This window comes from Nuphar pumila, chromosome 2 (genome assembly GCF_984573655.1).
Source record: "Nuphar pumila chromosome 2, dmNupPumi1.hap1.1, whole genome shotgun sequence".
Taxonomy (NCBI): Eukaryota; Viridiplantae; Streptophyta; class Magnoliopsida; order Nymphaeales; family Nymphaeaceae; genus Nuphar; species Nuphar pumila.
The window spans coordinates 53,235,937-53,259,685 of record NC_143250.1 but is presented as its reverse complement, the minus strand read 5'-3'; the positions used below and the strand labels follow the sequence as shown (position 1 = coordinate 53,259,685).

The 23,749-nt window shown below is 38.9% G+C and overlaps 2 protein-coding genes across 5 annotated transcripts; one reads left to right on the top strand and one right to left on the bottom strand.

Moving 5' to 3' along the window:
- The first annotated feature begins 2,567 nt into the window (after window positions 1–2,567).
- On the top strand, window positions 2,568–12,061 carry LOC149845484 (uncharacterized). 2 transcript variants are annotated; one of them, XM_089995779.1, is made up of 8 exons: window positions 2,568–2,796; window positions 3,584–4,056; window positions 4,165–4,237; window positions 5,156–5,236; window positions 5,386–5,449; window positions 9,827–9,914; window positions 10,055–10,139; window positions 11,749–12,061. In XM_089995779.1, the coding sequence occupies exons 1-8, from the start codon at window positions 2,704–2,706 to the stop codon at window positions 11,785–11,787; spliced, it is 996 nt and encodes a 331-aa protein (XP_089851905.1). In that variant the 5' UTR covers window positions 2,568–2,703; the 3' UTR covers window positions 11,788–12,061. The 2 variants fall into 2 exon arrangements, with proteins under 2 accessions (XP_089851905.1, XP_089851904.1); XM_089995778.1 differs by lacking the exon at window positions 10,055–10,139.
- A 5,694-nt stretch (window positions 12,062–17,755) lies between these two features.
- Window positions 17,756–23,749, bottom strand: LOC149845483 (phragmoplastin DRP1E-like). 3 transcript variants are annotated; one of them, XM_089997642.1, is made up of 7 exons: window positions 23,248–23,749; window positions 19,535–21,312; window positions 19,353–19,399; window positions 19,001–19,194; window positions 18,802–18,921; window positions 18,566–18,690; window positions 17,756–18,180 (listed from the first exon to the last, which is right to left on the bottom strand). In XM_089997642.1, exons 4-7 carry the CDS (start codon window positions 19,106–19,108, stop codon window positions 18,084–18,086), a joined length of 450 nt encoding a protein of 149 aa, XP_089853768.1. In that variant the 5' UTR covers window positions 19,109–19,194; window positions 19,353–19,399; window positions 19,535–21,312; window positions 23,248–23,749; the 3' UTR covers window positions 17,756–18,083. The 3 variants fall into 3 exon arrangements, with proteins under 3 accessions (XP_089853768.1, XP_089853769.1, XP_089853767.1); XM_089997643.1 differs by having other exon boundaries at window positions 19,001–19,151; XM_089997641.1 differs by having other exon boundaries at window positions 19,001–19,146.

The window sequence follows — 23,749 nt, the reverse complement described above, 5'->3', positions numbered from 1 at the left end:
ATCGTGGTAGTTTCATTAAATCGTTACTATTTCAAATGTATAAATCGTTGTTGCATCAAACATATAAATTGTTTTAGAAATTTAGCCTTCATAAGTACACATCATTCAAATGTTTGGCCTTCATCAGAATAAATTGTGCTAACTATTTTTCAACGCCCAGTAGGTGGATAGGTACAAATCAATTTGTTTTAGTATGAAAATAGGTGTTATTTAGCATGAATAGTAAAACCAGCTGTAAGATTTAGCATTCATATTTACAAATCAATTTGTTTGCATAACCAAACCTTGGTAATCCGACAATAGAGGAGAAACACACAGAAGGTAGACACAGTCGATGGTAGCAACGATGATGTCATTGCGCAGTCGAAGGCAAAAGATGCTTTGGCGGCAGCAGACGACAAAAAAGGGTGCTCCAAAGGCAGTAGACAACGGCAAAGGATGCTCTGACGACATCAGACGATGGCAAAGGAGGGTTCTGTCGGTCCGGTGGCAGCAGACGACGTCAAAGGATATGTCATCAAAGGGAGTTTCTGTTACAACAGATGGTGCAAAAGTTTATTGCTTAAGGCAAAAACGGAACGTTTGGACTTTAAAGAGTTAACATCATTCTCAAACCGGCGTTTCACTTTTCTAGATGGAGGATCTTGAATCGTCGTTTCCCTTTTTTTGAATGGAGGACATTTTTGTCATCTTTCTGAACCGCCATTTCATGACAAGAATGGCGGGAAAGGGTACTTATGTTTTTGCAATTGCACCGGATTACAATGCTAAGTAATGCCGACACACACAGGGATATGAGCCCCACGAGCTTATATATGTAGCACTCATTGGGACCCCTGAACACGCACTGTGGCTAACGGCCATCGGGGGGGGCATATAACGCTTCGTTCTATCAGATATGGGTTGAATCCTACATGATCTGATTCTGGATTTGAATTGTATGCACATTATTCTAATCCAAAATAGATCCAATGAACTAAGATGGAATCCAATCTGAACTATGTGGTAATACTGGTTTGCAAAAGCATATCCAAAACCTGCTCTTTGCGTGTAAAAAATGCAACAGGTTCAGATTTTGACCTGAATTCGAATAACTCAAAATATTCATTCAAATCCAAAATTTATCCAATAAAGTGAATCCAAGTTCAACTCAAATGCACATTCGGGTCGGTCTTGAATTTTGACTCCAAAAATTGTATGCCAGATTTGGATTGGATATCCAATCATATCCCATAAGTTTGCACCTCCGAGGGGAATCGTTTCTTTCAGTTTGAACCCTAAAGTTTGGCACACAATATAGGCATTTACACAGAGAGCCAAACAAAGAATTACACTGAATAAGGCTTCTTAAAATTTTGGCATAAGAACTATCAGGTTTCGTTCTCCATGCAATTTAAAAGAAATCTTTTTTTTGTTGGGTAAGAAAAAAAAAACACTTTGCTCATTGAGTTTATTGGTGTAAAACCGCAATCTCCCTTGACTGCACCCAACATGAATACCTGGCCACGCTGGCTCAGCCTGCCATACCTAAGGTGGTCGTGCAGGCAGCTAGGGGTGTAAACAGAATGGGTTTGGTTCGGATACCAACCAAACTGAACCCTTTTACTCAGGTTTGGTAGAAAAATTCAGATCCAATTAATAATCAGATTCAGGCCTATATTGAGTTTTGCATTCAAACCCGAACCTGCCCCTGATTAAGTATAAATGTTGGGTTTTAAGCTAGCCGGTTCCGGATTCAGTTTTATCTGATTCTATCTGAACCCGAATCCAAAACAAAAACTGATTAGGCCACACCTGATTAAGTCAGACTTGATAATACCTAAACCCGATTCCCATACCAGTTATACAACTATACCATTGGGTTTTGAACCTGCAACATCCCACCACAAGGCCATGGGCACTAGCTGCTCCTACTAGACAATCTGAGAGAGCGTGCCATGAAATGAGATGTGTTGTGGGTGATAGAAAAAATTCTTTCACCCTTTTTCAATAAAAATTTATTTTTTCTTTCTTACATTTTTCTTACCATTTTTGCGCTTCCCTAGTTTACCGGATCAAGTGGCACCTTTCTCATTGACTATTGGATCTGACTCTGTTCAATTCGGTTCGGAATCCAGACCCCGCCAAAAAGCTTCACACGGCCATCGAATCCGGATCAGAACGAACCCAGATCCGAACCATTTACAACCACGAGGCTTCGCGGCAATTACGGAACCGCGAGTGTGACCGTGACAACAGCCGGGACTGCGACGAAACCGATGAGAACTCTCCTTACATTACTCGCCGAGTAACACGGTATCTCCGCAGAAGGCGGTCGGTTAATTTATAACAGTACGTTGACTTAATGTCGAACTCAAAGGTTAAGTTACGTGCTTTACGCCACCACTTGTACATAAGGTCCCATCAAAATTTAGCAAACATAATTTACGGAACTACGTGGCGAGAAATTAATGGAGGGTTTAATTTTATAACTCAATCAATTTTCTTCCAACTGTTTCACCTCCCTCCCTCCTGCGCTTCCCGCCTACCTTTTTTAACCCTTGCCGCTCGGCCCCCTCGGAAGAGCAACAGCTTCGCAGATCGGCGGTCAGTAGTTGCCACCGACACTCCCTTCTTGTCGCTCCACCCACCCTTTCTCCAGACTCATCAGAGAATTTTTATGGTTAGGTTCTTCTTGCTCCGCCGTATCTCCGGCCGCCGGAGATGAATTACTGGAAGGAGAAGGTCGCGGACAAGCTCTCCCGCCTCCTCGCGGACTCTCCGTCGACTTCGCCTCATCACCGAAGTGAAACTCAGGTCCATCTCCTGTGTCCTTTCTCCTTCTTTTTCTATTTAGTCGTTCCAGTGAGAAATTGCACTCAATGTCAATTAACTTTGCATCGACACGGATGCAGCGCTGATATTTCAGATAATCTCAAATTATTGTTTATTCCATGGATGGTTTCAGCGATTGTGTCATTGTCCTTCTTGGACAGTTTTTTGTTGTTTTTCTGGGTGGTGTGTTGAATTTCTGGAGAAATTTGATCGATTCGTATTGATATCTTCGGTGATCTCTGTTGTTCAATAGGGTTTAAGTTTTGGATCTGCATTATAAGCGTATATACGACCTAAGAGGGATTCGTTTTTGTATCAATATATATATATATATATATATATATATATATTGAATCCGGAGCCATCAGAATCAGATCGATCTGTATTTTTTGTTTTCTTGTCGTTGTTGAGTTATGCTGTGCTGTAGAGCTAGGTTTTAAGTCCGTATTATAAGGATGTGCATGCTTCAAGATTGGAATTGTTTGTCTACGGGAATCAACGATTGCTCGGAAATTAGGGGCTCTGGATACAAGTGGATCTGATGCAAATCTTGCTTGCAGTTGTGGCGTGGAAACCTTGGTACATGTTGATGGGTGGAATTTATATGTTTTTTTCAATGCGTTACTGTTAATAGAAGCCATGTTTCTGGCGATAGTTGATGGAGATATTGATATACGAATTTGAGATTGGAGACGAGATGAAATTTATTATTTGTGGATGTTTGATACCAAAACCTTGTTAATCTGTTTTATGCTTTTGATCTTAACAGGCAACTCCCTTGTCCACCGAGAGTTTACGTGATCCAAATGATCCATCTCTCTCTTCCCTTCTTCTGTCACTTCTCCCAAATCTAAGCCCTAGATCTACTGGGCACAAAGTGAACAAGAGTTCTGAACAGCATAAGGACACATCATCTTTGTTTCGATCAGTTTCTTGCAGGATACGGAGAAGTAAAAACTTATTATTTGAGGAAAACGCTGTAGATTGCAGCCCAACTTTCAGAAAAGAATGTGGCTCGAATGGGAGCTTGGAGACTTGCGAAGAAGATGGAAATTTCAGTGACCTTCGGAGACACACAAATATCTCTGACAGTACCGATGAAGTCTCAACCTCGGATAATATATCAAAGAGCCTTCCTAATCTCATGGATGATTCTTCATTCATATCGACCGACTTATATGAGTTTTTGCATTCTTCAATTCCCAATATAGTGAGGGGTTGCCAGTGGGTACTGCTTTATAGGTAAGATCAGTAGGACACTTTTCTTTCAATGTAAGCCCGATTGCGGCCTCTCTCTTTTTTTATAATTTTCTTTCATGATTGTAATTTACTCTTTCAAATGAAGGGCAGTACGGTGAAACATGGAATTTCGCTCCGCACTCTTCTACGCAATAGTGTCGATCTTCCAGGCCCTTGTTTACTGGTAGGTATGCTCACAATATGATAGTTTTTTTTGTCTGAAGAAATGTATTCTAAACATCTCAAATGGGAAATTCAGAACATATAGATCTTTTTTCCCCTTCCCACTTATTGCACATGATGCACACTTTTGACATGTATCAAACAGGTTGTATACTTGTATTCATGTATTATTGAGTTCATATTGTCACTTATTTATTAAAAGAATGTTTCTACAAAACTACTATAAGATAAAGGATTTTGTATGGTGATGAGTGTTGAGCAACTTAGATAGCGACAAAAGAACAGTGTGCATGTTGTGGAAATGCATATGTTAAGATGGATGATTGAATTACAAAAGAAGATAAGACCAGATGTGAATATATCAGAAAATGTTTAGAAGTAATACCAATAACCTCAAGTGAAAAAAATTAAAGAACATTATTTAAGATGGTTTGAAAAATGCTTTGTAGAAACCTATCACAACTACATTAAGAAGGGTTGACACAAGGAAAATAGAAAAAATTTGGGAAAAAGATGAAGACCATTGAAGACTTGGAGGGAAACAGTGAAAGGTTCTATGAAAATAAGGTGACTGTGGTTGTAGCTCTGGACAGGAAAGATTAGAAAAGCAAGACCTCTAAAAAGACTCATGTAGTTGGGATGAGGCTTAGTGATGATGATGATGATATTGTCATGCATTTCATGCATATGCATATGTGCACGTGTAGGTCATGTTACTCATGCATATTAAAGTCACAATTGTAGGCAATGTGCATATATGTGGGGATGAATAAATGCTGATTTCTTATTCTCATTCACTGAGTGGCACTGATTATGCACTTACCACATGCATTGTAGAGTTGAGAATTCTGTATGTAATTTTTTCGGCTTCATTGTTTTGCATCTAATTCTTTTTTTTTCTTCTCCCCTGGATTTTTAGGTTGTTGGGGATATGCAGGGTGCTGTATTTGGTGGATTGTTGAATGGCCCTCTGAAACCAACAGCAAAACGGAAGTATCAGGTAAGTGTTCACAGATTTTATGTCGCATATCCACATTGAGCAGCTTTTTTTTGTTCACTTGTTTTCCCTTTCATTTTTTCTTTCCATATTTTATATATGAAGCAGCTTGGTTTCCTGCTAATACCAACTTGGTCAAATCTTGCTTACAGGGGACAAATCAAACTTTTGTGTTTACAACTATATATGGTGGACCAAGACTTTTTAGAGCAACAGGTAAATGGCACAATGGGAGCTCTTTATTTTCTCCATGTTGTAAGTCTTACTATATTATTTGTCTCTCTTTGTCACAACCTGATTGGTATTACCAAAATATTGGGTAGTCTTCCTGACTCCAGTTAGATTATCCACCATGCTTTTTTGCTTCTCATGGGTTACATTTTTCTTGATCAGATTAAAATGATCTTACAATTCGTTTGTCATGCACTGTTGGCATTCACTGGGATATGATATGGAGTACTGTAGATGCATCTATTTGGAAAGTTACATAGGAGCACCTGACAAGCATGTTTTCTATTGGAAAGAGGCTATACTACTAAAACGTGGAGAAGAATGCCTAAATATCATGTTAGTGAGAATAATAATACAACCTAGAATTCAGGCAGGGTCCTCTGATTTTCCAATGATCAGATACCTGAAAGGCACAATATCAAAAAATGCAGTAATTTCAATTTACTACATTGGTTATCTAGTTGTCTGTAGGTACTCATGTGAAGCTATCCCAAGCATATGGGTCCCATCAATGAATTTTCAAGTCTATAGCTCATGGGCACATAAATCTATTCAGATGTAGATTGTAGGGATGATTTTATGTATAGAGTTCATGTGGGTGGGTAGATGCGCTTATATGATTGTTTATTTTTTGGGATGAAGTTGTTTGTCAGCGTTACTGTTGATAATAAATTAATAATAGTATAAATGACTGGCAATGCCTGCTTCTAGATCCATCATATCCATTTGATACAAAATTTATCCCTTGAGCGTAAAAGACTAAACTACCGTCTGCATACTTTTTCACATGTTGATCTTAAGATCTACTTGAGGAAGATCCAAGGGTTGTAATAAAGTAAGGTTGTGTACCACAACTATGTTTATTGAAATCTATCTACTTGGTGAGACAGATAATGGAACAGAGTGGGGAGGGGGAATACTAGGGGTATGTTCGAATACTCCTTTCAAAACATGATTCAGAATCACATGGGTTCTCATGTGATTTTGAATCTCAGGCAAATTAGAAAGTGACTATCATTTTCAAAGGCAAATGAGATTCACTTTCTCACAGCTTACCTTTTTTATGTTCGGCTGCTTATACAAATGAGATTCACTTTCTCATTTTGCTTGAGAGTGACTCTCATTTGCAAAGGCAAATGAGATTCACTTTCTCACAGCTTACCTTTTTATGTTTGGCTGCTTATACAAATGAGATTCACTTTCTCAGGCAAATTAGAAAGTGAATCTCATGTGATCCAACCGAACATGCCCTATGTTTAGCTTTCTTAATTTTGTGTACAAGCACCTTGGAGATGATCTTGTGCTTCTAACATTGCAACTATATAACCAAATATACAAGCCCATGGATTATGTATTTGATGGTTGCTATTAATCTTCTTAATGACCTTATGATTGCTATGGACTTCAAAGCCATGTTAACGGTGGAGCATGTGGTTTAATTCGATGCAAAGTGAAGGAATCAGGGCTTGACATGCCACGAATCCTCTTGGTTCCATGATAACATAATACCTAGGTTGAAAATATGAAAACTAAGGGGAATACCATAAGAACGAGGAACTCTATCAAGTGAAAATTAAAGAGCATGCTTATATGCGTTGTCTCACATACTCTGAAAGCACTTGATTAGCCATTGGGTGTGAAGGTTCATAACCAATTTAGCTTCTGCATGAACCAATAATGGGAATATTCACCTGGGAGGTGACTTCATTCTAATCAAATAGGCTACAAAAGTTTTAGCTCATGTGGGTTGACCCAACATGGGGCCATGGGATAGGTTCAGCTAGACCTACAAGGAAAAACCAGTGGGTCAACTCACAGTGTTCTGCAGACAAACAAAGTGACCAAGAAATATGTAAACAGGCCAAGACATACATCTGGAATCTTGAAAGATCAGTTTTGGTGAGAATGGATGTTTGTTAGGACTCCTATAAAACTGGATACATACATAACAGATTTGGTCAGTGCAATTCAGTTATTTGAGCAAGTGAAATTTACGCTTAGTGAAAATATACAGGCATAGAGGGCCAATGACCTGTCACCTGGGTCAGATGGGTCTCAAAAATTTCCTCCCTCTTCTAGGATACTTTGAAGACCAAAAATGCCCTAGTTCCAATAATATCTGTGTTTGAGGAACATAATCTCCTTTCTTGTCTTGATTTTAAAAGGAGTGCCAAGTACATTACTAGATTTTAAAAGGAGTGCCAAGTACATCATCACTAGTCTTTGTTGAAAAACTTAAAGTTGTAACTGCCCAAAATAGCTTCTATAGATGAAATGTGCTGTCAAAGGGGCATGCACACTCGGCAGAATGGGTGGGATACGTGAAGTGGTACACTGCTAATAAAAGTAGGACCAAAACACTTCTACTAAAGGTTGACACAAAAAATTCTCTTTGATCAGGTGGGCTGGTTTTTCAATCTTCTTTCCTAAGGAGATTGGCTCTTAGTTTGAATATAATGAATTTTGTGGGGCTTATTTTTCATCCCTCAGTGTTCATGTTGATCATTTTTGGAGCAATATTTCTAACTTGTGTGAAACTTGGTGATGGGTATACTTGTTCTCTTTATTTAGGCCATGTTTGAAATGTGCTGTGATTCTTGAATCCTGTGATTATTAATCACAATCACCATACTTTCTCAAGGTTAGTGGAACATAAAAAAGTAAAAGTTGGGATTGTGATTGGCAGTTGTGATTGTTTTTGTCTCTTTTTGCCTTGAATCTTGTGAAAGTAGATCAGATTGACATTATGATTCACAATCACATCATCTACTTTCTCACCTGTGACCAAAGCAAACATGCCCTTAATGTTGTGAATCCCTTTCTACACCATTGAAGTGAAGTGTTGGAGTTGGAAATGATTGGTGTCATGTTATTGCAATTTATTTGCCTCTGAATTCTGATTCACTTGCTCTGTGTGGATGATAAGCTATCTCACATAGACACGTCCCTGGACCCCCTGGACCCATGTCGACACAGCAGGACATGGGTACCAAACTCAGTGTGGGTATGCACTGGGTCGGGTCCAACCTTGACCCGGCCCAAAACCCTTTTTTAGGGTTTTCTTACCTTGGTCAAAGGGGTGGGACCATTTTGGTCTTTGGTCCCCTCCTCACCACTATAACACCTCTCTCTCTCTCTCTCTCTCTCTCTCTCTCTCTCTCTCTCTCTCTCTCTCTCCACGATAAAACCCCTCCCCCACTCTCTCATTTACCTTCTTCTTCCCTCTTGTCTCCCTCCCCCACTCTCTCATTTACCTTCTTCTTCCCTCTTGTCTCCCCCCCCCCCCTCTCTCTCTCTCATTTTCCCCGTGATTTACCCCCTCCCTGGTAATACGATAGAGAAAGAGGAAGAAAAAGAAGTAGAAGAGAGCATATCGAACCCGCTTCTTCTTCTTCTTCCAATCTGCCAGAGAGAGAGAGAGCTTTTGTGCCCTCTCAGCCCAAACTCACGTATGACCTACCTTTTTAATTAAAAAAAAATCATTCCCCCTCCCCCTTCTTTTCAAAAATTACAGTCCCCTTACAAACTTTTTTTTTATTTCTGATATGGATCCTAATATGGATTCACACTTGATCCAGACCCAAACTATATATATAGCTGTGTCCGTACCCATGTAACATAGATGATAACCATATTTCTATATTTTGCATATATGGTGGATTTGGTTCATCCTGAATTGTTTTAGGCAAGCTTAGCACTTAGTGGATCAGGCAATTCACCCTTAAGTTGAGCAAGTTGCTTCCTTGAAACAAGTCTGAGATGTAAGGTTGATCACCTTCTTTTTAAACATCTTGGTTTGCTAACTTGCTATGTAGAGGGCATATTGGAAGATAGTTGAAGATAGTATTTACAAGTGTACTTCATCGAGCTCTTTGCAGGTGTTATATGCAGGTACATAACTAAGATGCATACCGGGAGGTGCCTTAAGGATACTGGCTGGGCTATCCTATGGTTAAGGCATAGAAGAGGGTTGCCTAGTGCCATTCTACATCTATCTCTTAGGGGCTTGCCTAAGGATCCATCCAATATGTTTGCCCATGCAACTTTTCAAACTGAAACATTTCCCTTGCTAACTAGTAGGTGGTGTCATTTTTCTGTGACAGTAGATCTGTGATTCAACTTGACCAATTATTTTATCGAACATTTAGCATTTTGTTTTGTAATCCTCATCTGCGTTCATATTTTTGGTATTATTGAATCTGATTCTCCATCCATTACATTTATATTTGCTCGTATTCAAAGGGAGAGATTCTTCATATGTGCACATATGTCTGTGCATATATTTATATGTTCAACTGTGATATTTTTATATTTATATATATTGTTACTTGTGGCAACAATAGTGATCTTTTCTGTATTTAGGTGCAAATCGATACTACTACATCTGTTTGAATGACCTACTGGCACTTGGAGGAGGTGGCAATTTTGCTCTCCGCTTGGATGGAGATCTGTAAGTCTCTTTTGGCACTGCTATTGTGAAAGATATCATGATTTTGTTGATTTAATTGCTAGGTAGTGCCAACGACATGGACCTTTATGTTTTAAACTTTTAATCATCATTTTGATTCCTGAACACGTTTTCTTGGAAAGGTTGCATGGAACTAGTGGGCCATGTGAAACTTTTGGGAATGAATGCTTAGCTCATAACGAAGAGTTTGAATTGAAGAATGTTGAGGTGAGAATTAGGTTGGACTTTTCTTCTTAATGCGCTCTCTCTCTCTCTCATATTTATCTTGTGCAGTATGCCATAAAAGAGATGATAATATTGATTTAGATGGTTGATATAGTATCACAAGTGCAGTTTATTGAATGTTGGTTGTTAATGTTCAAAAACTCAGTCAGTCGGGACTGGGCTCATTTCCGTTTGACTCATGATTTGACCAGGTCAATAAGTTGATTCGACCAAGATCTGTCAACTTCTGTTCTTATATAAAATAGTGAATTTATTGTCAAAGATTCATGATGACATAAATGCATGTAACATTAAGAAATAACTCAAATAAGATTAAGCTAATGAACAATTCAAATACATTTAGTGATAAAAATTGAGCAACTAAACTAGTTTATATTGTATGACACAACGAACTATGAAGACCAAGACCAAATAAAAATCAACAAAATCAAGCAATCAAGATTTTCAAGTCCAGCACAAGAAAATCAATAGAAAAACATTAGTAAAGTAGTATTTACCAAAAAGATTTTACTAGTGTCTCAACAACAAACAAGCAACAATTAAAGGGCCATTGTTAATTTTCATATTTGATGATACTTCAAAGTTCACTTTAATTTTAAATGGGTATACATGTACCTTGACATGAATTCACCATTCACAAAATGATGCAAAGGTTATGGTAAAAGTTAAAGCAATATTGTATCTAAAACATTACCAGTCACTAGGGTTGGGCAACAAGCATGCAAAGGTTATGGTAAAAGTTAAAGCAATATTGTATCTAAAACATTACCAGTCACTAGGGGTGGGCAATGGGCCGGGCTGGCCCGCTAATGGACCAGGCCGGGCCAAAAGCCCAGTTCGGTCGGGCCGGGGTTTTAGGCCCGGTCCAGGACAAAAGCCCAGTTCGGACCGAGCTTGGGCCTAATTTAGCAGTTTGACCATAAACTGGTTTCATGCATCCATTATCACCATCATTGGAACTTAAGGGCACAATTTTATAGTCTTTTAATGTGTTATTCTGATCTGATTACAAAAGTGTCATAAGTAATGCATGAAACCACCATTTCATTTTTAAATTCTTTTGGTGTCCCCAAGGGGAGTTTGGCGTAGTGGGGATGGACCTTGGCTATCAAACGGGTGGTTAAGGTTCTATCCCTGTGAGCATCACCTTCCTGCACAAACCAACACCCAGCATAGGCCCTGGGGTCGAGGGTCCTAGCCACGGAATTTCCCCCCCTGGGGGATCTATCTATGATATACCCGTTCCCAGGCCTTGGGTTTCTCCATCTAACTAGATCAAAAAACAATTCTTTTGGTGATATAAACTTGAGGTGAATGTGTTGACGTCCACAGCACACGCTCGTTGCTTCTAATAATTTAAAAGATATTTTTCAGCTAGAGGTAAGGCTTTGTTGTTAAATAAACATGCATGTCGAGCGGCATAAGTCCTGTTAATATAGAATATTGGCATCTAACTAATGTCTGAGCGCAGTAAAAGCTGTGAATGAGAATTTTTTGCTTTTAAAATGCCTCACTTTGATCATTTGCAATTCTTATGGAGTGGTATTATGTTTATTATTTACTTAATGCTCTTGTTTGTTGATCTCTACAGCTTTGGGGTTTTACTCATTCTTCGAGATATCTTGCCTGAACGATTAGCACATGTTTCAGTTCGCCATTGGCATAAACAAACGACGCTTCTTTCGTGGGGACAGTTAATTTCCTCTCATCTTTTATTGTAGTTTTGGTTCTTTATATGCATTTAATTATTTGTGGTATGTAATTTAGAAATTTGAGTGTATATTGCCAGATAGAAGATCATAGGAAGAACCATCCTATGCTTCCCATGCCATGGGACTTGTGAGGCTTGATTGCATATTTTCTTGGTATGAATAAAAAACCCTTCCAGATTTGCTTTCACGTTATCCAATTCTTTATTTATTGGAATGTGAGTTCTGGTGGTGTGGTATCTTGTTAGGTATTCCATTCCTTGTGTTATGATTTACTCTTAATGCTATTTCTTGGTAATTGCTTCTATGGGTTTTGGGTTACTACCATAAGAAGCGGAATCAAGAAAAGATACAGGAATGTTATGTCATTCTGATTAACAAGAAAGAGGAAGATGCAGAAACTATTCGAAACTAACGTGAAGCGAAGAAAAAAAAACATTGTAATTCAGAGCGTATTCAATTGAAAAAGCAAGCTTTTAAGTAGTCTTTTGCCGGTCACAGTCCTCGTCAAGTTCACCCCCCCCCCCCCCCCCCCCCCAAGGTCCTATACTCACCAACTTGGCCTAGCATTATACAACTCTATTTATTTAATATATTTATTATTTTCTCAGATGGTTCAGTCATTGAGTTACATGGTCTGCTGGGTCCCAGTGTAACTGTAGCCCATTGTAGAGCCCCAAGCCAAGTTGGCTTCACCTGGACCATCACAGTGTTGGTGTCTCTATTTGCTGAGCTGGGTTAGGTTTACCAGGAATCTGAACCATGTCACGAGCCAAGCCTCAGGGTGCGTGTAGCTTCGGCTTACGCACAAGAGTTGCCCACTGCAGGTTTCGTACATGAGATGTGGAGGATAGCACTGCCTCTGTCACCCGATGCCAAACCACATGGGCGGTCCGGACCCTGCAGGGCTGGATGTGTGCTACTTTACTACTTTACATATTCATGGCTGTGAAAGACATGCAGCTCGTCCCTTTCATGAGATCCTGCAACAAGTGAGGTTGGTGACCCCCATGGCTAGCTGCCTCAATAGAAGAGCTTGGTGTTAGGCTTAGGGCTTGTGCTATGTTTTAAATGGGATGGAGGGGAAGGTGTATGCTTTCTTTTCCATACCTAACTGTGAGTTGAGTTGAAGAGAAGTCTTGTGAAGGTGACAGTTCCACCTTCAAGACTTCCAAGTTAAGGCGTTTAGGAGGGTTGCATGCTACATTTAAACAACTCATTAAAAGCAAGCTTCTGCTTGGGAGATGTCCATGGGTTTGGATTTCGGGTACGCAATTCAAATAGTGTTTTATGACAGATCGGATCTTGTTGCCTGGTAAGTTTGGATCGGTATCACCAACCATGGTGTACTAGAATATGCTGCATTTGGTGTGGACTCTGTCACGTGGGTGCCGTTCCAGGTTGAACCTCTGGTACTGGGTTCAGATCCAGGTCAGGTGAAGTTTGGATTTTATATGTCCAATATGGTCTAAAAAAAAATCGACAGAGAAAGCTGGGGTTAGGCAGACCCTTATCAGTTATACAACCATACCATTTGGGGTTCGAACTTGAAACGTCCCAACACAAGGTGACGTGCACTAACTGCTCCTGCCAGACAAGCCCGTTATTAATATGGTCCAAACTTGGCAAAACCAAAAATGATCCATCACCACCTTAATTCTTGGCAGTTCTCGGTCAGAATTGGAGTGGTAGGTTGCTATGGTAGTTGGATCCAAACCATATTGATCTTGAATATGTCTGATCCCATTCACCGGTTCTGTTCAAGTGTCAAAAGCACCATGGTTCCTTTGCATGAAAGGTGGCTAAACTTGTGAACTTAACAGACTAACAAACCATTTTTCTTTGTCCTTTGAAATTTGAGCCGTGTCAGTTGTTGAGAGGTCCAACTCCACAAGTGGAGTGGATTCTAGACTGTCACAAAGACACTTGGACACGAGGATGCGTGACACAGGTTGGACTCGTAAGTTCGAATTTTTCTTTTTTGAAAAACGCAGAGAGGCTGGCACATTATGTGACCTGATTCTCAGTGAGGGTTTTCCTTCGTCATAAGAAAGAATACATGGACGGGGTTTTTAAATTTTTTAATCAATAAAAACCTATTTTTGATATCTTAATGTTAAAATTGTATTTTTATTGAAATACTTGTAAGCATTAAAAAACATTAAAATATTGTCCATACACATTGGTGTTGGTGTCAACATGTCCAAGCGTGTCTGTTCGTGTCACCAAGGACACACCAGCAAAATGACGTGTCCCTGTGACAGATTCTAGAAAAGAATGTGCATTGCTTTGTGTATAACTGGATACCCTTTACTTACGCATAACAATTGGCACCATTATATTTTCCTGTTCTTTTCTGGCCATGATTAGGTTTGGATTTGGATCAGTCGTGTCAGGTTCAATGACATCCATCACGAATTTGATGCCGTTTGAGCTGAGCTTGGTCAGCATTGTGGACCTCAGCCTGGCCTGAAACCTCACATAGGTCAGAACCTTCAACAGGCTGGTCAGTCCAGCCAAAAATACATGGGCTGGGCCAAGCCAACCCAGCAGCTTGCCTTATTACAAGAGCAGGCGGCCTGTGACCCACCTGCCTGGGTTAAGGCAAGGTTGAGATTTTGAACCCTGACCTGGCCCGTTCATTTGGACGTACAAGGCGCTTTTGACTGGGCTGCGGCTTAACCTAATCAAAAAATGAGGAGAGCTAGGCTGGGCTGGACATTATTTACCTCTAATTGCTTGCAAAGAGAAAGCCTAGGGTTTGATTCCTCCAGTTTTCTTCTTTTTTTTCGAGCAACCACCATTCTGGTTGGGGTTGGACATCTCCGATATGGGCTGGGAGGTGTAAAGTTGACTGCAGACTTGTTTTTGGTGTGACCCCTCAAGCTATATTAGCTTACTCTACTTGTAATTTGATAGGGTCTGCCTAACCCCACCTTGCTTTTAAGAGAGAGAGCGAGAGAGAGAGATGCCCAAGGCGTTTGACGTAGTTGGAGGGGACCTTGGCTGCGAGTGGTCAGGGCAATGTTGTCAGTATCGAAATCGGACCTGTATCATTTGGCCAACGATTCAGTTGAATTGACCCATACCAATTCTCAAGTGAATGGCTCTGAATCAGAACGTGACACATGTTAAAGCTATTAAAATAATTTTAATTTTTTTATATTTATTAAAAAATAGCTGATTCAGGTCAGTAGCCTATCAATTTTCTGGCAATACGCACCGATACTGGGTCAGGGTTCCATTCCAAGGGGGTGTCAGCCCCTTGCATATAAGAAGGGGCAAAGACATTATGTCCTTTACTGGTGCCAAAGCAAAGGTATTTCAGGGGCAAGTTGCATATAAGAAGGGGGCAAAGACATTATGTCCTTTACTGGTGCCAAAGCAAAGATATTTCAGGGGCAAGGTGTGTCACGGGTTTACACCATCAGAAAGTCTCTGATCCCATGGGTGGTTTCCCTGTTCCTTTGAGAGAGATGCACAAGAAACCTATTCCGTTGATCACTTTCCTGTATTATTTTGGTGTTCAAGATACAAAAATTTAAACTTCAATTCTATCTAATTACCATAGTCTAAAGAAAGGCTTATAGATATTGGCCCAGTCTGGAGAAATGATTGGATTTATCGTTAGAGAGTCACCAACATGTGGTCAAGATGTTTATGATGCAAAATCAAAGGATTTAACACCAAAACGCAAACTGCACTACTTTACCCAATAATCCAAACAAGGTCCAAGTTGGTGAATGCTAAGCTCCTCTAAAATTGCATCTATAGATGAAATTAGCTCGTTTTCATTTAATCTAATGTATTATAGAAACTATCCAACTTTAAGTACAACATTCAAAAAGTTGGACATTTTTTTATAAAAATAAATAATTATAATCCTTGATAAATATTTTCATACCAAAAGAAAATATTTGCTTGTCTGCTTGAGGGGTCCCACATCCCAACTCTCCCACACAAGACTGACTATTCCCAACATTGTGGCTCAAAGAACTGGTATGAATCAGGAAACTCATCAATGAGTTGGGCTTAGTCGCATGGAACAAGTTAATTCCTTCATGGTTCCCACTTTGACCGAAGGGGGTGAAATTTTTAACTGAGCTAGCCCAGTTTAGCGAGTCTGCGATGTAGTACTAAGAATTGGAATAATGTTGTTAGCAGGTCAGCTCCAGCCACATTCTAGTTATTTTAGAATAAAGACCATGCAGAGGATTTGACCTGGCTGCAATTGGTCGCCTAGGGCTGCAGATGGTTTCGATCTGTGTCAAGCACCTAACTTAACCCAAATCTAGTCAATTTCGGATACTGGCATGATGCAAGAATGGGGAAGGCTTGAAACCCACAAATTTGACACCCACATGATACTAAAAACTAAATTATCTAAGAACAAGATCTATATCCAAGAAAATGTACTGGTATGAATCAAAATCTGGCTGAACCCAGACATTTCACACCCCTAGATGACATTTAATTGTGATCTAACACTAGGCGATGCCGGCAACTAGTTGACCATGTTGGTGAGGGGTCACTAGCCAATGACGTTCTTGTGCCCGCCTGGTGGCCAAGAACCGAGGTGTAGCTCCGGGGAACGCCCTGTGAAGAAGAATCTTGGACCATGCCCATTGAGTGTTCTTGATGCGGAGTTGAGGAGGGGCTACTGCCGATGCCGCCAACCAGTTGACCACATTGGTGAGGGGCTACCAGTCGATGGTGTCCAACATCATGTTGCATAAGCTTCAGCTTTATGAACTAAGGGTGGTCCGTGGGCAATAGGCAGACCCATCAATGGGTTACACCACCAGTCGAACCGGCAGGCTCAATCTGATCACAGGCTGGTTGACTAGGCTATGACCCAAAAATGGGCGTGTCTTCCATTTTGGCTACCGAAAAACCAGCCCAGTCCTAGACCAAATGAGTTAAATGGCAGCCTACAAAAATGGACTCAGCAAGCTAAACACGAACACAGCTTACTACTCACCATTCACAAATGATGTATAAGTTATGATAAAACAATATTACATTAAAACCATTACAAACACCATATTAGAACAAAAAAGTATAACCTAAATTGAAGGTTTAAATCGATGATTAAGATAAAACTATATATATATAGAGAGAGAGAGAGAGAGAGAGTAGGTGCTTAATGGGGTTTTCAGGTTTTTTCGTTTTATTTTTAAATTCTGACCATACAGATGTGATCTATGTACTTGATTTTATAGGGATCAGCTCTTGAAGTGTTCGATTCTTGGGTGAATTTTTATAAGGTTCAAAAAATCAACTGTCTAAAATCTTTGTAAATTTTTAGGCTCCAAATATCATTTTTTTCAGCAAAAACACATGATCCAAGTGTGGATTATTTGTAAATCAACCATGCGCAACACATTCATGGGGTCGGAACTGCAAAAAAAATACCGGAAGAACAGAAAAACCCATTAAACACGTATGATTAAGCACCTACACTCTAGACAGGCGTATCATGAGACATAAACATCGGACATAAACAACAAACTAACTTTAACCACTGATCATCACGACATTAAAGTCGCTTTTTTGCACCACATCAATGTGCATGGTGTGTTCAATGTTTGTTTGCCGATAAGGCGTTCACCGTGTCTCTGTATCTCTCAGTGTGATGCGCATAGTGCGTTCATTGTTTGTTTGTCTTTTTTTTTAATATATTATATTTTATTTATATATTTTATATTTACGTTTAAATATATTTATATTTTTGTATTTACAATAAATAGATAGTTAAATATATTTATATAAATGGCATGCATGTCCACACGCACAGACATGCGAGGACTTTCATCTTAAAAGAAAATGAATTGATCAGTCAATATTACACACAAACACACGCATGTCCACACGCACGTGTGAGCACATACACCACACAAAAAACAATTTTATTTCAATTCTTACAAACTCCGAAGAACATATTATTCATGACAATGCCCTCACAACAAACATCTTGAACCACAGACACTGAACTTCACAACGGAAGGTATTCTCAAAACGCAAGCTTCAGGATCAGTTATAATTGCAAGTCTGTACAACTATCCGATGGAAGATATGAAGATATGAAACAACATAATCTTAGAGAAGGAAATGATTACTGCATCAACCAATGCTTCAGTTGGTCCCTTGAAATAGTCAAGAGCCCCATCCATCAGACTTCTGCTCAGGAGCAATCAAACGAGGTTGACCATCAGCCTCAGACACCACTTTCCGCACACTCCTGCGGCAGTTTTCTTAAAGCCGCAGGAAGTTGGTTGTCAAAAACTCCATATATCCGATCGCCACCAGGCCGTCTAAGAAGTTGGAGAACAGAAAATTTAAAAAAAAATCATAAAAAAAAATGTTAAAACCATGTCTTATGTAGTAAAAAGTGCAGTAATAGAGAAGAAAAATGGCACCAACAGTCAGAATTAATTTATTCAAATGGGGTAAGCAAACAAAACACATGGCATAGAGAAGTATCAGTAAGCATTTCATGTACATGTCTATAACTGTTAATCATATTGCATACTAGTAATAAGATAAGTATTACAAACTCTAGAGGAAGCATATATGCACGAGAGAGAGAGAGAGAGACCCATTCTAACACATGCACATGCAAAGATTAAAGGTTATTTCCCTTATTCTGGCTATATGATTATGAAAGAGAAATGAACAAAAGAAAAGTTAATGCCCCACCTGCCATCAAGATGCTCTTTAAAATTACGATCAAACGTACGACAAAACTCCAAAATTGTGTACAATTGGGCCTCTTTAAAAATACGATCAAACACACAAAACTCCAAAATTGTGTACAATTGGGCCTGAAGAAAACACAAAGTTTCAAATTACAGATGTTTTCAAGCGCCAATTTGTTGAAATGGAGTGAATAACAATCATAACAGCAACAATAACTACGACAGAAATAGCAATACCCCAGCATCAACAACAATAGGTCTATCAAGATGGTCCATCTCTGCCTCCAACTCATCAATGCTTTTGTTTATCAGCGATGATATACTTGGTATTTGTGCCTTAATTACAGACTCCAAGTGCTGCAGAATGAATAAAATTATCAAAAAACTGTCACAGGACAACTAACTATAGTTTTACATATGCAACAAGATGCGTTACCCTTGAGAGAAGTTTTGCAAGATATTCAGAGCCCATTTTACTTGCTAGGTGCCCGTAGTCAGGGCTTGTTGCAAAATATTCCCTCTCCTTGTGTCGTGCAGCAATCATGTCAACATTCTTGTTAATATCTGCTTCTGAACGATTCACTATCCTAACCCAAGGATGTTGTAATCTGTAAGCTTTTCCTTCAAGAACTTGAAAAGCAGAGTACGAATTCAAAAAAATCCAAACAAAAAAAAAAACTATTTTTTGGGGGCAAATGCAGATTCTTTCATAAAACAAACAGTCAAAGGATATCAATAAGAAACCATAAACAGATATCAAATTGTCATACATCTAATGCATTTGTTACCTTGTCCATTAGATCAAACTTGGTCAACACTCCAAATGTCGTTTCACCTAAACATCACCAATTTAAACAAATTTCATCACATTGATCAGTAAAACTAGATACACAATAACTAAACTACAAGAAATCAAGTACGTGCATAGGCTCAACAAAATGGATTTTGACCAACCAACACCACCAATCACCTGTTGGATCAACTTCTCTTGCAATTTTAATAGCATCAGACGTTGCTAAGTCCTGATTTGCTGGTGATATCACCAATATGATGCAATTTGGCTACATAAACAAGTACCATCATTGCACACAACAAAATGAACAATCAATAACAACAAATTGACCAAAAAAGGTGACATCATATATATTCTAATTCTAGAAAACAGGATGACAGGCAGCATTTACATGCATGTGTGTGTACTTGTGTGTTCATCTGTGTACGTATTATGTTTACTATTATGGCCTAGACAAACAGACAGGCAACCAAGAAATAAAAATATTAGTGATGAGCAACATATCAAAATCAGTAGTGTTATATTTTGTATGCACAGTGTAACTAGAAATCCAAGGGGAACACTACAAAAAAAATGATTAGCAACAAAACTTACCTCTATCTGAAAAAGGATTTGAGTCTGTGACAAACATCACATTCACTGTATTTGAATTACTCATTCAACAAAGTTATAATGAGAAATGGGTTAAAGGAAGCTGTCACATGCAAAACCTCCACTAACAGTAAATGAAGGCATTGGAAAAATATTGTACTCAAGAACAATGAAAGCATGGAAAGTATGATCATATAGCATCCCTGAAACATTTCTGATTCAATCACAAACCTTCTACCAATTCATCTAGAAATAATTCAAGATCAAGATCATGTATTACAATCTATTAAAACAAGTAAATGATGTATTACAATTCAAGATCAAGATAGTGTAAATGGTGCATTCATTGAAGCACATTTCAAACATAACCAGAATTATGTAAGATAACAATGCCATCATATGTTAAATCAACAAGGCTTTGCTGTCATATGTAAAGTTATTAGAGCATATTCACAAAATCTCCTTCCCCTTTTCCATGTATTACAAAAACACCCTTCACTTGTTTTACATTTATATCTAAAACTTTAAACATATAACCATAATTATATAAGACTGAAAAACAAGAAAAGCATATAGTGCACAAAAAAGACACGCATCCTAAACTATTTGAGATAGACCACCCCCACGATATTCTCTGTGCTCCATAGACTGCTTGAAAATAGTATTATTATTCCAACTAAACCTATCGAGGTTTAAAGAATAAATTTTCATGGAGTTTGCTTTCACTCCTTCACACTTCTTTTGATAGCCAATCTAAGATTGATGGCCACCTTTTGGCATGAAAACTTTCTATGCGAAAACTCCAAGACATTGTCACCAAGTCTCTCCACAATGCATTGTATTAGCCAAATTCAACATTAAAACAGTTCACAACCTTTTGTCACAAGACATCAAAAAAACTTTTATATTTTCAAAAATCCGAGAAAAAGAATGCATGGTAACTGCTGATAAAAGAATATGAAATTTCAGACAAATAGAAAGCATATAGGGTTCATAGTGAAGAATAGAAAATATGTACCTTAACCTTGTTGAGGATAAATCAAAGGGCCAACAAGAATCCACTTGGGGAAAAGTGAGAAATAAGGCAATATATCACAGATCATCCAAACTTATGCCAAGAATGCTTTCAACTCAGCATTATCAGAAAGCAAAAAAAAATTACGTAGAGAAAAATGAATTTGGATATTACAAATGGATGGCACAACTTCATAGTGATGGTATTAAGACACAGGGAACTTATATGAATGTGTGGTGACCTTGCTATGAACTTTGCCAATGTGCTCCATTGTTTAAAAGCTTGATATAGGATTCCTTGAAATCTTCAAAGAACTTTTTTTCAACACTTGCAATATGTTGTGATCCACCTGCAGGGATGAATAAAATCTTAATACAAATCATAAAGTTTAACATCAGCAGTTTAAGCAATATACATAAACCTTAACACTCATCATCTTCAACTGATAGGGTGGATTTGGACTGAGCCATGCATTGCTCCTTTTCTTTTTTGAAAGGCAAGTTGGGGTTAGGCAGACCCCTACCAGAATCCATTGATATAGAAGAATCAGTACATAATGTTATATACGGTCCCTCAATAGGGACCAGTCTAGGGGGTGGTCCTTTCAGGACTTACTCAGACCCCCTTTTCCATGTGTGCACTGTGCATATTCACAAAACCCCAAAAAACAAGCTTCCCTATATTCCACTATTTGTCTTGTGGTACATGTATAAAGATATATACATTATAGTTCAATAAAATTGAAAAATCGTTCTCTTGGCATGCAGCAATCAATCAAATAAATGCAGTGTGAAGGGTGCTGACTATGACAGAAAGTAGTTTGAAGACAGTAACAATCGTTTTACAAGGTGCTGTTAGAGGCTCCAACGGGATACGCCTTTAAATCCCCTAGCTAACAAGAATCTTAGAGGCCTAAGCCTATTTCATGGGTAAAAGGGGGGCGATGACTCTTTCCCAAAGAGGCCTAGCCTCCATGTGAGGCTTAGGCTTCTATGAGAGGTATGGGCCTCTCAATAAGCTTCACATATACAACATTACCTAGGTAACCATCACTTGGTCATCTTATTAAAGAATTACATAATAAGAATGAGAAAGTGATACATCTTAGACACCCTTGTAAAATAAAAAATTTTACCAACAACTATTGAAAGTTAGAAAATTGATATAAGAGAGTACTGTTGACATGTGATAGAGAAGCATAGCGAAAAAAACAGAGATAGCTTTTTCTTCTTCCTAGGTTATCCCTTGTTTCAGAAGGAGCAAGATGTAGCACCTACTAGCACAATCTGCTACTAAGACAGCATACACAATCATAACCTCAAAAATAGCAGAGATAGTGATGCTTGATACAGGTTACTTGCTGTGGACTGAATTCAACATATTTTGAGAATTGTGATGTTACACATATTGCCAAAATACTCTGAATTCATGAAAGAAAATGAAAATTTATTATCATGTCCACCAAGAATTTTGGGTTGGGATGATTTTGCTTCAGTATGTCTCAATACAAATGCTTTCTTAACTCTCCTATTACTCTCTTCCTCGGAGACTCTTGAAAGTTTTAGCCTCCTTTTCATATCAAGTTTGTCATGTCATATATCACTATTCAGCTAATGAGAGTGAAGCCTTGTATGCTCTCCTCCTATTTGCTCACCTTCATAAGCACAAACCTGCATTAGAAATTTTTCAAATTCTTGGACAGTTGCTCAGTTCGTTGGATAGTTGTGACCTAAAATTTTTTCTTTTATTTGATATGATACTCAGACTACCTTGTAAGCTCACCATGGATGGCTTTAAATATCGTTCCAGCTTGCATGTATGCTGCAGCATTCATCGTGATGCAACTCACAGACTCGAACCTAATTGACAAAATGTCCAAGAACTGCATACTTCAACATTTGAAACAATAAATAGTTCATCCTAAATACATATGTTTCCAACACAATTTTCCATGTGCGACCTGACAGAACTATTTGATTGCAAGCTATGTAACATGAGCACTTCAAGAGGGTGATGTGCCCATGTTGCTTTGACGTGAGAGAATGGAGCATGAGAAGACTCATTTTTCAAACCAAAAGTGAGTTGTTTTCTCATTTGCATGTAACTCAGATAATAACAATAATGAACAATGAATAATAAACAAAGCAACTAACTAAATTCATCAAATATTTGAAAAAAATATATCAATATCATAAACAAACAAATTTCACCGAATGTAAAACCCTAACTATCGACACAGTGAAATTCATTGGAGCTAAAGCACAACGATGGCGTTAACCCCAACCTAAGCGAGAGAGGAGTGCGCGAGTGAGCTGCTTCCTCAATGATCGGAGTGTTGCTTGCTTGCTTGAGAATGATCACAGGTATTTGGATGATCAGAGAGTTGCTTCTTCAACGATCGGAGTGCCTATTGACCTATTGAATGATTTTCAGGCATTTCGATGATCAGACAATGAGGGTTAAGACGGCCGATCTGTAGAGATCGAGAGACCAAATCGACCTCCACCGTGGGGTTCCCGCGGCTATCGACGATCTGCCTCGTCCTGAGCGTCTTCACAGCGCTGTCCTTCACGGCCCTTGCCGGAGCCACGGCGATGGAGCATCGAAATCCGAAGGGCTCGGTCCTGAAAGCCGGCAGGGAAGAGGTGGAGGAGGAGAGAGAGGAGATCTCCGGCGAGAGGGAGGGCCATCGCTGGAGAGAGGTATGCAGAGTGAAGGGTTAGCGCATTCATCGCTGGAGAGAGGAGATCTGTTTCATGAATCCAGGCTAATAGGAAAAACTCAGG

Excerpts from the sequence above, each read along its gene's own strand:
- LOC149845484 (XM_089995778.1), top strand. The coding sequence starts at position 2,704 with ATGAATTACTGGAAGGAGAAGGTCGCGGACAAGCTCTCCCGCCTCCTC. Across the intron at positions 4,238-5,155 it reads TTCCAGGCCCTTGTTTACTG|GTTGTTGGGGATATGCAGGG; the intron begins GTAGGTATGCTC and ends CTGGATTTTTAG. Across the intron at positions 5,450-9,826 it reads AAGACTTTTTAGAGCAACAG|GTGCAAATCGATACTACTAC; the intron begins GTAAATGGCACA and ends TTCTGTATTTAG.
- LOC149845483 (XM_089997642.1), bottom strand. The coding sequence starts at position 19,108 with ATGATTGCTGCACGACACAAGGAGAGGGAATATTTTGCAACAAGCCCT. Across the intron at positions 18,691-18,801 it reads CTATTGTTGTTGATGCTGGG|GCCCAATTGTACACAATTTT; the intron begins GTATTGCTATTT and ends TGTTTTCTTCAG. Across the intron at positions 18,181-18,565 it reads AAAGAGCATCTTGATGGCAG|ACGGCCTGGTGGCGATCGGA; the intron begins GTGGGGCATTAA and ends CCAACTTCTTAG.